General features: G+C 36.3%; 1 protein-coding gene across 1 annotated transcript; it reads right to left on the bottom strand.

The window, feature by feature from the left end:
• Nucleotides 1–2,482: 2,482 nt before the first annotated feature.
• On the bottom strand, nt 2,483–3,520 carry LOC110319330 (olfactory receptor 5D14-like). Its single transcript, XM_021194818.1, has one exon. It carries the CDS (start codon nt 3,490–3,492, stop codon nt 2,542–2,544), a length of 951 nt encoding a protein of 316 aa, XP_021050477.1. The 5' UTR covers nt 3,493–3,520; the 3' UTR covers nt 2,483–2,541.
• Between the last annotated feature and the right edge of the window lie 11,453 nt (nt 3,521–14,973).

Genomic DNA, 14,973 nt, shown 5'->3' on the forward strand with positions numbered 1-14,973 from the left:
TTGTTTGTTTGTTAGAGCACAGGACATCAGCGCCATCTTGTAATGGCGAATGTGAGGGCGGCTCCCCACATAATGTATTTAATCAAATGTTATTCCATATATATTTATTGCTTTTTCAGTTTTAATATTCAATATTTGACACATTTTTCATAATATAATCTCTCTTACATGTCTTGATTTTACTTATTAAAAAATGCAATTGGACATTTTGAAAATGGGCTCAATTTTTAAGAAAGTTGTTAATTTTTTTATATCCCAAAATGCCAGAACTCACACAGTGCCTAACAATCACCTGTACTCTCTGTCAGCTTGACTGGCACCAAGAATGAACATGGTATAACATCTATTGAAAACATTCATAAACATAAAGTAAAATAATAAAATAATTTTTTTTTAAATTTCACCTGAAAACAAAAATGCCAATATTTAAACATTTTCCTATTTCCTTTACTCCTTGGTAGTAACTAAAATTTTATTCAATCATCTTGTTATTGAATTTTACTTACATTGGTGGTGTTAGACATGTTTTTAGAAATGTTTCTGTAAGTTTGTTACTTTAGCTCTTGGAGATATGACTAGGACTATATTCTTGTGTTCCTAGACTATGATTGTTGAAGGTATGACAGACAATATGAATTTAATGTTGGTGGCCATTCAAATACTCTCATGAGAAAACTAAATCTTGTCATACTTCTGGAATGCATAAAAAATGTTTGTTTCTTTACCACTATTTCTAAGACACTTGTTTTAGTTATTTTTTCATTGCATGACAAAAGACTATGAATGAGACAACATACAAAAGAAGGCATTTATAGGGGGCCCACAGTTTTAGAAGGTTAGAATTCATGACCATCATGGTGAGAAACATGGCAGCAGAAAGACAAGAAAGTGCTAGAGAAGTGGCTAAAGGCACACATCTGATCAACATGTGGGGGAAAACGTGAAAGGAGAGAGAGAGACAGAGAGACAGAGAGAGAGACGGAGAGACAGAGACAGAAGGAGGGGAGAGAAGGGAAGAGGAGGAGGAGGAGGAGGAGGAGGAGGAGGAGGAGAAAGAGGAGGAAGAGGAGAAGGAGGAGGACTCAAAGCTTTTGAACCCTCAAAGCCCCCTCTGAGTGGCATAATTCCTCCAGCAAGACCCCATTTCCTAATCCTTCCCAAATATTTCTAGTAACTGGGGACCAAGGATTCAAACACATGGCACTACTAAGGTTATTTGAGTTTAAGCCTCCACAGCTATGTCATTAAAGTTTTGGTTTGCAACTATTCTTACAGAAAAGAAATGGTAACACGTATATGCTTTTATTCCATCTTTATGATGAGAGACACATACTGTAAAATGACTATTGTACATAACATCTAAGTAATCTTATATCAATGCTTATATGCAAATGACATTTTCACAGTGTTTAGTCATTTTTATTAATCAGTTAATGTTCATTGCATGGAATTTAAAGGTTAAACTTTAGCACTTTTTGGGAAATAAATCAAATATTGTATAAAACTATTTCATCCAAAGTGATAATATATTAAAATAGATATTTTATAATTTATGTTAACTCATGTAACTTTTTCTTATCATTCAAATTTATTTTGATTCATGGAAGTTTTACTACCAGGTGTTTATGTTCATTCACTCATTCAGATAAACAATGAAACATAGAATATGATTTGCAAATATTTCTGAGTAATTGTTTTTTCTTTTTATGAATTACTATAAATGATGCTTCTCATTGTTTTGATAACAACTTATTCTAGGAATGAAACTTTTTCTCAATAATATCTAAGTGATATCTTAGAAATAAAATCATTCAAACATTTTCCTTTCTAAAACACAGAGCTAGTGTCCATGACATATGTCACTCAGTGTCTAATAATTGTTTTTTAGAAAAGGAAGTAGATATTCAATTTGTAGAGTTTACTTTTAATTTAAAATCATGACAGCCAGTTCTTCACCATTTGATTAGATATTTGTGTCATATTCCACCAAAGACATGTAGGTATTGTTTTGATGCAAGCCTCTCCCAAGAGTGACTATAGAGTTCAGTGTACTCTATACACACCATTTGTAGAACATTAAGATTAAAATGAATATATGATATAAAGATACTCCAATGTGCTTTAATAATGTAATCTAATGGCAAACCTCTGTTAACAGTGACAGAATTTCACTGAAGTTTACATTCAAAAGCACTCTGTCATGCCTATAACACAACCAAACAAGATTTCTGCATACTGTGTTAGTTATTGTGACTCTTTCAGAAGAAACTACATCCTGATAGTCTTACTAATTTTTTATTGTGATTATTATTATTATCACTGTCATCATTATTGTTATAGATAGACTTGAAATAAACATTGTGCACCAAAATATTTTCCATTACCTCTAAATTGTATCCACATTTGCCTTTATTTTCTGAGTTGAATTTTATATACTATGCATCATATCAATCAATATAATTCAAGCAAATATTTATCATAGTATATAGAAAGAGCCATCGTTCTAATTATATATTTGTTTTGGACATATTTTAAGATGGCTCAGTGAAGTTGGAACTTCAGTGAAGTACTCACTAATTTCTGAAAAAACTCTTTCACATCCTTGTTTCTCAAGCTGTAGATAAGAGGGTTAAGCAAGGGGTTCACAACTGCATAAAAGACAGAGGCTATTTTGACAGCATTCCTAGAATTTTTGGAGTTAGGTACACAGTACAGGGAAAGTATGGTTCCATGAAAAACGGTGATGGCAGTCAGGTGGGAAGCACAGGTAGAGAAGGCTTTGCGACGTCCACTAGCCGATTTAATTTTTAATACCGTCACAAAAATGAATACATAAGAAGTGAGAATGATCAGGAGTGTACTCACTTCATTGAAGGTTGCAAAACAAAAGAGTAGAAGGCTGGGAATGTGTATATCAGAACTAGAGACAGCAATGAGGGCAGTATATTCACAGAAGAAGTGGTTGATCACATTAAATCTTGAAAAGTTTAGTTGTAGAGCATAGCAAAGGAGAATCAAAGTTTCAAAGGTACTCCAGATATATGACCCAGTAACAAGCAGGATGCACAGCCTTGGGGACATGACCACAGTATACAGCAATGGATTACAGATGGCCACGAAACGATCATAAGCCATAACTGCTAGCAAGTAGGACTCAGCCACCAGAGCTACACAGGACAGGAAGTACTGCAACATGCAGCTGAAGTAGAGTATAGTTTTATCTGCCAGGACCAAGTTTTCAAGCAGTTTGGGTGTGATGATGGTTGAGTAGCAAAAGTCAACAAAGGAAAGTTGGCTAAGGAAGAAGTACATTGGAGTGCGGAACTTGTGGTCAATATTGATGAGCACTGTCATGCCAAGGTTTCCCACTACAGTGATGATGTACATAAAGAGAAAGATTAGGAAAAGGGGAATCTGAAGGTTAGGGTAGTCTGTGAAACCCAACAGGACAAAGATAATCTCCACACTCACATTTCTTTCCAATGACACCATAGTGTCTCTCAGTAGACAGCTGAGACAGAAGACTCTCCTGTTTAATACAAAATCATGTAAGAAATATAAAATATTTTTAAAAAGTAATATAAAATGTCATTTTTAGTTTGGTCATTTGTACAAATCAAACCATTATGATTTTTTTTTATTCCAAGAAATAAAAGATTAGAGAAATCTAAGAGAAAAGATGTAAACAGTGCCGTATTTGGCCATATTTTGCTTTATAATATTACCGAGGCTTAGGTATAGTCTAAAATGGTTTAGTGCTTTCTTTCATAGTTATTGCCAATGATTGAGGATTTTACTTAGTGTATTTACATTCCTCCTGAATATTATTGTCTCTGACTTAAGGAGTTAACATAGAAAGAAAAATCAAAGGGTATCTTATTAAAATATCAGGCAAAAAATATTTTCAGAGTAGCAAAAGAAATCTGAATAAACTCACTTGTTACAGAGAGAGTCAGCATATTTCTGGTGCTCTGTGAATTGAGAACAGAAGGAAGAGAAAAGATTTTATGTTTACCTGCTCTCTCTGGAGACTAAACTCTAGAGAAAATTCAGGACAATATTCCATACAGGCTCAGAGCAGGTAATTACTATGAATAATAAATCTCATCTAGGAAAATCTTTAATAATGAGACTTTCCTTGAAATGACAAAGAAAATCCTGCCATGAAGTTCATTCTTAAGCACTGTTAGTCCATAATTAAGACATCCTCTGTCACGGGCATTAAAATAACATCCAACCATTCACTTATCTTCTCCTATGCTTAGTATACCTCTTTGGGTTTTGTAAAAGAGTATACAGCAATTTAAAGCAAATAATTTAATCCTTTTTAAAATAAAATGTTGTAGATTGTGTGTAATACATGAAGCAAAAAAAATTTCTCTGACCTATTCAGTGCACCATGCAAGCCAGCATTTTATTGGGCCCTCTACTTCAGCGTGCATGACATCTTGTAGGAAGCATTTGGCAGATAGAGATTGCTCATAACATTGGGCAGACCACACAGTTATGTGTTACATAGATCTTCAAAATTGTCAAGGAATACACACCTCTCTTATGATAACTTCTCTGTTTAACTTTTATCAGTCGAGCATTTCCCCTTTTACTAAAATACCTTTTTATTTCACATTTTATCTCCTTATTATGGCTTCATCTTCTCTTCGTATTTCCACCTAACCTTCCCTTACATCTGGATCTGCTTCCTTCTTTGTCTCATAAGAGAATACTCTTCTAAGGGATCAAAATAAAATATCTGAGAAAATAAAAACTGGTACATTGAAATAGTATACAACATGCAGAGGGAAAAAAATCCTGAGAAAACACACAAGAAACGAATATAGACACAGAACTCCACACATTCACGAACTCAGATATTATAGAATAACACAAATTGGAAGTTGTAGTGTATATACTAATGACCTGCAAGTTAAAAAAGAGAGATAAAGTAAAATCAAAATAATGGTTTTTAAGGTCTCACATGACTCCACGGATGTCCTTGAATTCATTAGATGTCATCAATCTACTACTGGGCATGTGGCCTCCCGCAGTCACTTCTCATATCCACATACCCTTCTCCTCTGAGTGAGTGGAGGTCTGACCTCAGTATCAGTCCACTCTGGCACATCAAGTCTCTGCAGGCCTAGATGTCTCTTCTCCCAGAAGCAAGACAGTTAGGGGAAAGGATACCGCAAACATAAACAAGTTTACGGACAGCCTGCTGTTCCATTTGTGAGGGACTCACAAGATGAACAATTGAACATCTTCTTAGAGCTTTCTTTCACATACACAGAGATAATTTGAATATGGAATAACATAATAAAGCCCAATTTTCAGGTGACTTCTCATGCATACTAACACCACACAAAACTGCCGAGTGGCAAAACTCTAGTCCTACTGTACAATGGTCCTGAAAAATACCAGGGAAATTAATGTTTTTAGTGCTATGTGAGTAACAATTAAGAAAAATGAGGCCATGGAGTAGAAAGGAAGTAAGGAGGGAAATTATGCTATTATATTATATCTCAAAAATTAAAAAAATAAAAAATCATGCCTGGAGAATTAGGATCATATACTAAACACAATTTTCAGACAATATCAAAAGCATTTATATAGATGTGTGCAATGCTATCCTCAAAATAAACTACATACTTACAACCAACAAACAATATATAGTGACATATTGATTATTAAGAAGCAGAAGTTATGCAATAAACATAAATGTTGGATCTTGTATTCCTATGTTTGTCATTATTGAGTTGATAAGAATTTTTATAAAGAAACAATGTATTAGAGTAGGTTAAGACACTTATTTACCAAAGGAATAATCCTTCCCCTGCAAGAAGAGCTATAGGCACATTAAGTTATAATAATCATCTTTTTCTGACACAAGAAATGTGAAGATTCAGTAGTAGAAGTACCTAGATACACTATCTACTCTATATTCTTTTTCTGTAGTCACAACTGAAAGACAAATATAAAAGCTATTGAGACTCAAAGGTGTGTGAGATACTTCTTGAAAAGATATGGTGTCATAGCACACATCACTACAACCCTGCTGATGAGTATCAATAGAAGCTTTTACTTTAATATAAACATATTGATTTTAAAGTAATAGAGCCCAAGTGAAGTCAGCACACTAGTGTTGGGGAGGAATCACTTTGGTTTTAGGTATTTTCTCATCAAACAGGTAAAATAGATATGCTAAAATTGCAATTATAAAAATGAGTTATAGGATGCATAGTTGATGTAAACCCAAATCGAGATACTTCTAGCTGAATTTGTGGCTGCAGATGACAACTGAAGCTTCTTTATATGTGCATAGATATACATAGAGCAAAAGTATAAACCAGTATGAGTCCAGTTTGTGTCATTATCAAATTTTAGGAATTTTTTTTAAATTCAGATATCAAAGTATATTTTACCATTTAATAAGGTATGATTTGTTTGATTTTGTTTGTTTTGTATTGTTCACTTTACATCAAGACCTTTGTTCCTCATCCTCTTCTCTAACTCCCAAGTCCTTCTATCCATCTCTTCTTTTCTTTTTTCTTTTTTTTTTTAAGATTTATTTATTTTATGTGTGTGAGTACATTGTCACTGTCCTCATACACACCAGAAGAGTGCAACAGATCCCTTTACAGATGGTTGTGAGCCACCATGTGTTTCCTGGGAATTGAACTCAGGACCTCTAGGAAGAACAGTCATCTCTCCAGCCCTCTCCTCTTCTTTTCTGAGACAGTGGAGGTTGCCCCTGGCTATCTCCCCAACCTTGCACATCAAGTCTCTACAGATCTACGTACTTCTTCTCCTACTGAGGCCAGGCAGTTAAGAAAACAGATTCCATACACAAACAACAGCATTAGGAATAGAGGCTGCTCTGGTTATCAGGACCCACATGAAAACCAAGCTGTACCTAAGCTACATGTAGGGGGCTCCTGTTTCCAGCCTATGTTCAGTCTCTGAGAGGGCCTAAGTGTCCAGTATAGTTGATTCTGTTGGTCTTCCTGTAGTATTCTTATTCTTGTCAGTGCCCTCAGTCTTTCCTCTAACTCTTCCATAAGAGTCCCCTGGCTCCATCAAATGTTTGGCTGGGAATCTGTACATCAGTCTGACTCAGCCACTGGGTGGATACTCTCATGCTATCTTGTAGGCAAGATAAATTTTGCTTGAAAGTTTTGTGGGTGGGTTGGTGTACCTGTTACTCTACTGTGGTTTCTGCCTGTTTACAGGAGTAGCCTATTCAGGTTCAATATCTGCACTACTGTGAATCTTACTAAGTTCACTCCCATTGATTCCTAGGAGCCTCCTCATTACAGTGTTCTGTCATGTTCTTAAGATGCCCACCGATTCTCCTCCCCATCAGTGCAGATAGCCATTCATTCTCATGGCCCTCTGGCTGTCTCAACTGCCTCTCACCCCACTTGACTCTGAAACCATTCCCATAACCTTCCACATCCCTTCTGTTACTCTGTTACTTCCCTCCTTCTGCCACCTACCACTATTTTATTCCCCCTCTTGTGAGTTTATTGAAATGAGATTCAAGCAACTACACTTGGAATTCCTTCTTGTTTAGCTTCTTGTGGTCTGTGGAGTGGAGTGTGGGTATCCTGTATTTTGTGCCTTATATCCACTTATAAGTGAGTATATACCATGCAAGTCCTTTTAGGTCTGGCTTACCTCATTCAGGGTGATATTCTCATGTTCTACCCATCTGCCTGCCAGTTTTATAATGTGTTTGTTTTTAATAGCTTAATAGTATTTCATTGTGTAGTCTTACCACATTTTCTTTATTATTGTTATTTTAGTTGAGAGACATGTAGGTTGTTTCCAGTTTCTGGCTAATAAATTTCCTAAGAACATAGTTGAGCAAGTGTCAGTAGTATAGTTGGTTTCATTTGGTTATATGCCCAGACGTGGTATAGCTGGATCTTGAAGTAGAACTATTCCCAGTTTCTGAGAAACAACCAAATTAATTTCCAAAGACATGGAACAAATTTGCACTCCATCCAGAAATAGAGTATTTTCACCCATTCTACATCTTATCCAACATGTGCTATCTCATGTGGGTTTTGTTTGTTTGTTTCTAACCTATTCTGATTAATGCAGTGTGGAATCTCATAGTTGTTTTGATTTGCATTTCCATGATGACTAAGGACTTTAAACATTTCTTTAAGTGCTTCCCAGCCATTTGAGATTCCTCTGTCGAGAATTATATGTTTAGCTCTGTACCCCATTTTAAGAATTAGATTATTTGTGGTTTTGACATCTAACTCCCTGAGTTCTTAATTAGTATTTCCTTACAGAAGCTTTTCTATTTCTTGACGTCCCATTAATAAAATGTTGATCTCAAAGCCTGAGCCATTGGTACCTTAGGGAATTATTTCCTTTACCAATGAGTTAAAGGATATTCCCCAATTTCTGATCTATTAGATTTAGTGTATCTGGTTTTATATTGAGGACTTTGATCCACTTGGGCTGGAGTTTTGTTAAGGGTGAAAGATACGGATTTATTTGTATTCTTCTACATGGACACATACAGTTAGACCAGTACCATTTGTTGAAGATGTTTCCCATTTTTTCATTGTCTGGTTTTGTTTCTTTGTCAAAATTCAAATGTCTATAGGTGTATTGGTTTGGGGTCTTTGATTTGATTCCATTGAACAAGCTGTCTTTTCCTACACCAATACCATGTAGCATTTAGCACTATTGCTCTGTAGTACAATATGAGATCAGGGATGGTGACACCTCCAGAAGTTTTTATTGATCAGGATTGTTTTAGCTATTCTGTTTGTTGCTGTTGTTGCTGCTGCTGCTATTGTTGTTGCTGTTGTTGTTGTTTTCCATAAATAGATGAGAATTGCTCTAGAAAAGTCTGTAAAGAATTGTTTTGGGATATTAATAAGGATCATATTGATTCTTTTAATTGCTTTTAGTAAGATGGTCACTTTCATTATGTTAATCATATCAATCCATAAGCATGGGAGATCTTTCCATTTTCTAATGTCTTCCTCAAATTTTTTTGTCGGTGACCTGAAGTTCCTATCATATAGGTCTTTGACTTGCTTAGTTAGAGTTATACTAAGATACTTTATATTATTCAAGGCTATTTTGTTCCCCTTAATTTGTTTCTCAGCTGGATTATCATTTCTATAAATATGGGCTACTAAATTTTTATAATTTTGTATCCAGCCACTTTGCTAAGGTTGGTTATCAGCTGTAGGAGATCTCTGGTAGAATAGTTGAGGTCACTGATGTATACAATCATATCATCTGCAAATAATGAAAATTTGACTTCTTCCTTTCAAACTTGTATCCCTTTGATCTACTTTAGTTGTCTTATTGGTCTAGCTAGAACTTCAAGTACTAAATAGATAGGGAAAGAGTGGGCACCGTTGACTTGTCCCTGATTTAATGGAATTGCTATAAGTTTTACTCCATTTAATTTGATGTTGGCTATTGCTTTGCTGTAAATTGCTTATACAATGTTTAGGTATGCCCCTTATATCTCAGATCTCTCTAAATATTTTAATATAAAGAGGAATTTTATTTAGTCAAAGGAATTTTCAGACTCCAAGGATATGTTTATGTGATTTTTTTCTTTCAGTTTTTTATAAATATGGTGGATTATATTGATGGACTTTTGTATTTTGGACCATCTCTGAATCCCTGATATGAAACCTAAGTGGTCATAGTGTATGATGTTTTTGATATGTTCCTGGATTGGGTTTGAGAGAATTTTATCATTTTTGCATCATTGTTAATAACAGAAATTGGTCTGAAATTCTCTTTCTTTGTTAAGTATTTTGTAGTTTAGGTACCAGAGTGACTGTGGCTTCATAGAATGACCTTGGCAGTGTTCCTTCAGTTTTGATTTTGTTGAATAATTTAGGTATTATTGATATGAGCTTCTATTTGAAGGTCTGGTAGAATTCTGCATTAAACCCTGGGCTCTTATTTGGTTGGGAGATTTTTATGACTTCTTATATTTCCTTAGGGATTACAGGGCTGTTTAATTTACCTAATCTTGTTTTAACAGGTCTTGATTTCATTGAATCATTGTATTGATTTCTTTGTTTCTAATTTATTTATTTCAGCTCTGGTTTTCATTATTTCCTGCTTTTTACTACTTTTCAGTGTGTTTGCTTCTTTTTCTAGAGGTTTCAGAGGTACTTTTAAATTGCAGGTATAAGAAATTTATGATTTCTTTTGGAAGGCACTTAGTGCCTCGAATTTTCCTATTGACACACCTTCTGTTATACCTCATACATTTGTACATGATGTGCCTTCATTTATATTGAATTATACAAGTTCTTTAATTTATTTGCATGTGGAGGATGCAACATTTTGTGTCCCTGTATGTACATGCACATGTATGCTTGTGTTGAAATCAGAGGCTGAATTTAGTCTTCTTCATCAATCATTCTCCAACAACTATCTTTAAACTGAATTTTTATTCTCTGAACCCAGAGGTCTTTGAATTGTCTACATTGCCTGTTCAGCAAACTATAGATTCTTTTTTTTTTTTTAATTTTTTATTAGATATTTTCTTCATTTACATTTCAAATGCTATCCGGAAGTCCCCTATACCCTCCCCCACCCTGCTTCCCTACCCACCGACTCCCATTTCTTGACCCTGGATTTCCCCTGTACTGGGGCATATAAAGTTTAGGTCTATAGATTCTTATTGTCAACTTTCCTTGCTAGAAGAGAAACCTGCTCCACTTTTAACTGGATGCATTTTATCTCAATCCACATCCTCATGTTTGTACAACAATCATATTCACTTACTTTATGGAATCAGTTAATAAAAAATTACTACTAATTTTAATGTAGATTAATTTGATCTCATTAATTGTTTAATTAGCTATTATTTTATATTCTATCTAAAAATTTGCACTGAAGTTTGAAAATATTCTGCTTATTACTTATGCTAATATTTTATAGCTTATATGCTTATAGTCACCTACCACATATTTAATTAGATTCAAGTTTATGTTGCAGTATAATATAAAATAAAACTTATTTTTTTATTAAGGATTATATGTTTCATTCCTGGACTTATACCCAGAAGATGCTCCAACATATAATAAGGATACATGTTCCACTATCTCAGTCTTATTTATAATAGCCAGGAGGTGGAAAGAATCCAGATGTCCCTCAACAGAGGAATGGATACAGAAAATATGGTACATTTACACAATGGAGTATTACTCAGATATTAAAAACAATGAATTTATGAAATTCTTAGGCAAATGGATGGAACTAGAAAATATCATCCTGAGTGTGCTAAACCATTCACAAAAGAACACAAATGGTATGCACTCACTGATAAGTGGATATTAGCCCAAAAGCTCGGAATACCCAAAATTCAATTCACAAACCACTTGAAATTCAAGAAGGAAGACCAAGGTATGGATACTTCTTAGAAAGGGAAACAAAATATATATGGAAGGAGTTACAGAGACAAAGTGTGGAACAGAGACTGAAGGAATAACAATCCAGAGACTGCCCTACCTGGGCATCCATCCCATATACAATCACCAAACCCAGACACTTGTGGATACCAAAAAGTGCTCAATGACAGAAGCCTGTTATAGCTGTCTCTGGAGTGGCTCCAATGGTGCCTAACAAATACATAGGTGGATTCGCGCAGCCCTCCATTTGACTGAGTACAGGGTCCCAACTGCATGAGCTAGAGAAAGGACCCAAGGAGCTGAAGGGGTTAGCAGCCCCCTAGGAGGAACTACAATGTGAACAAATCAGTATCTCTAGAGCTCCTAGGGACCAAACCACCAACCAAAGAGTACACATGGAGGGACCCATGGCTCCAGCCACATATGTATCAGAGGATGGCCTAGTAGGTCATCCATGGGAGGAGAGGTCCTTGGTCCTTTGAAAGCTCGATGCTGTATTATAGGGGAGTGCCAGGATCAGGAAGCAGGAGAGGGTGAATTCTGAATTAGTGAGCAAGGGGAGGGAGGAAGGGATAGGGGTTTTCATTTGGGAAACCAGGTAAGTGGATAACATTTGAAATGTAAATAAAGTAAATAACTAGTAAAAAAAGGGGGAAAAAACAGAAAATGAAGAGATATATGGCTCTTTTACAGGGCCTGATTAGAACAGTTTCTCATATCTTGTTTCCCAGTAGAGACACTTTAAGGAACATTTAATTTTTGAGATTATAATATAAAACTATGTACAAATAAATTAGGACCACTTTCAAATGGATATTTTCCAGCTCTCATCATCATCAATTTCTAGGTTTTATTTGATTTTGTGGGTAATTCAATTAATTCAATTACAATAATTCTCCATTCCTTATTCTCCCTCCAATAGTCTTCCAAATATGGGTATCCACTACCCCTCAAATTTACAGCTTTTTAATCTATTTTTTATATGTCTTAGTGTATGTATATACTTATACTATGCATATACATTCCTAAATATAACCTTTTGATTTTGTGTGGTGTTACTTGTATGTGTAAGTTCTGTTCTGAGTGTTTGGCATAGGACTTGCTGAATTAAAACCTTTGAATATATTGCTCTTTTTTTAAAAACAGAAAATATAGCAGAATCAGATTATATAAAACTAATAATACCACTGGCATAAAAATCTATAATCTGCACATTATTAAGTATAGGCAAACTGTGCTGCATTTCTATTGTAGAAATAGAAATACTGAAACTTTTTTTAACTTATTTTATTAGACATTTTCTTCATTTACATTTCAAATGCTATCCCAAATGTCCCCTATACCCTCCCCCAACTCTGCTCCCCTGCCCACCCACTCCCACTTCTTGGCCCTGGCGTTCCCCTGTATGGGGCATATAAAGTTTGCAAGACCAAGGGGTATCTCTTCCCAAAGATGGCTGACTAGAAATACTGAAACCTTTATGACACAAATAACTATTTCAAACTGAAGCTAGAAGACAGATTCAATATGCAAAATAACTTTTCTTGACTTTTGTGGGTCTGAGTACCAGAGGCTTTCCATGGAAATCTCTGGTCAGGCCTGGTGCTAGAGTTATGGTGAAGGGAAGTGAATGCTGGCAAAGAGGGAAAGAAGCTTCCGCGCTTCCGCTGAGCTCCACCTCCATCTCTGCCATGCAGCAATTCCGTGCCACCCTGCATTGAGTGAGAAACCTACTAGCCCCTAGAGGAGTGCGACAGGGCCTCAGGTGGTGCTTTGGGAGAGTGATCTTCTCCCAAGTGTTACAGCTCTTTTTTGTTTTTTAATTTTACTTTTTATTAGATGTTTTTACCATTTACATTTCAAATGCTATCCCAGTTCCTAGTTTCCTCTCTGAAAATCCCCTATTCCCTCCTCCCTGACCCTGCTCCCCAACCCATCCACTCCCACTTCCTGGCGCTGGCATTCCTCTGTACTGGGTCATAGAATCTTCGCAAGACCAAGGGCCTCTCCTCCCATTGATGGTCGACTAGGGCATCTTCTGCTACATATGCAGCTAGAGACACGAGCTCTGGGGGTACTGGTGAGTTCATATTGTTGTTCCTCCTATAGGGCTGCAGACCCCTTTAGCTCCTTGGGTACTTTCTCTAGCTCCTTCATTGTGCTTGTCTTTACTTCAACTATTCTTTGCAATTGTTTGACTGTTTGATTTTCCACCTTTCACTTATCTAACCTCTGGCAGCCATAGGCAGCAGCCCATGTTTTTATCTGAACTGACAAATCAGTGGCTCTCAGCACTTAACACCATGACCTGCCTGCTTTGGTTTACCCTGTGGTGTCAAAGAAGGTCGTTGGCATTAAATATTTTAAAAAATGTCTGGTTACTAAGACTTGAAAGCTGAATGAAATATCTATTATGAGATTTTTAGGTAGGCTGCCTTGAAATTTTCATCTGTGACCATTGATATCTAGATTATCTTAGGGGTCTTTTACTGATATATTGCACATGTATTATTATTTTATTGGTTAGATATTTTCCTTTTTTATTTAATTAATGTATTTTTTACCTTCTCATTTTACATCCTGCTCAATGACCTCCTCCCAGTCACCCATTACCACAATCCTTCCCTCATTCCCCATTTCTGTCTCCTCTGAGCAGGTGGGGATACTTAGGTAGCCCCAGACCCTGACACATCAAATCTCCATGAGGCTAGGTGCTTTCTCTGCCACTGAGGCATGTAAGGCAGCCCAGCTAAAAGAACATATCCCATGTAGAGCCGACAGCTTTGGTGATTGCCCCTGTTCCAGTTGTCCAGGACCCATATGAAGACCCAGCATCAAATCTCGTATGTGCTGGGAGGCCTAGGTTCAGTCCAGGTATGATTTTGGTTAGTGTGTCAGATTCTGAGAACCCCAAGGGTCCATAAGAGTTGACTCTGTTGGTATTCCTCTAGGGTTCCTAACCCCTTTGGGACCCATAATTTTACCTCCTATTTTTTCCATAATATTTTGGAAGTTAGATCTACTTTTTGGTTGTCTGTATTTGTCTGAGTAAGCTACTGGGTAGAGTCTAGCAGAGAACAACATGCTTCTGTCTGCAAGTATAACAGAGTATCATTAATAGTATTAGGGGTTGGTGCTTGCCCATGGGATGGGTCTCAAGTTGGGCCAGTTATGGGTAGGCTAATCACCAGTCTGGAATCCATCCACCATGCATGTTTTTTTTTAAATTGGTTATTGCATTTACTGACATTTCAAATGTTATCCCTGTTCCTTGTTTCCCCTCTGAAAACCCCCTATCCTACCCCCTGCTTGTATGAAGGTGCAACCCCACCCATCCATCTGTTCTCACCTCATGACCCTAGTATTCCTCTATGCTGGGGCATCAAGCCTTCCTAGGACCAAGGGCCTTCCCTCTCATTGATGCCAGATAAGGCCATCCTTTGCTACATGTGCGGCTGGAACCATGGGTCCTTCCATGTGTACTCTTTGGTTGGTGGTTTAGTCCCTAGGAGGTTTTTTTTTTTTTTTTTGAGGGGGGGGGGATGTTCTTCTTATGGGATTT

Source organism: Mus pahari, chromosome 3, assembly GCF_900095145.1.
Source record: "Mus pahari chromosome 3, PAHARI_EIJ_v1.1, whole genome shotgun sequence".
Classification (NCBI taxonomy): domain Eukaryota; kingdom Metazoa; phylum Chordata; class Mammalia; order Rodentia; family Muridae; genus Mus; species Mus pahari.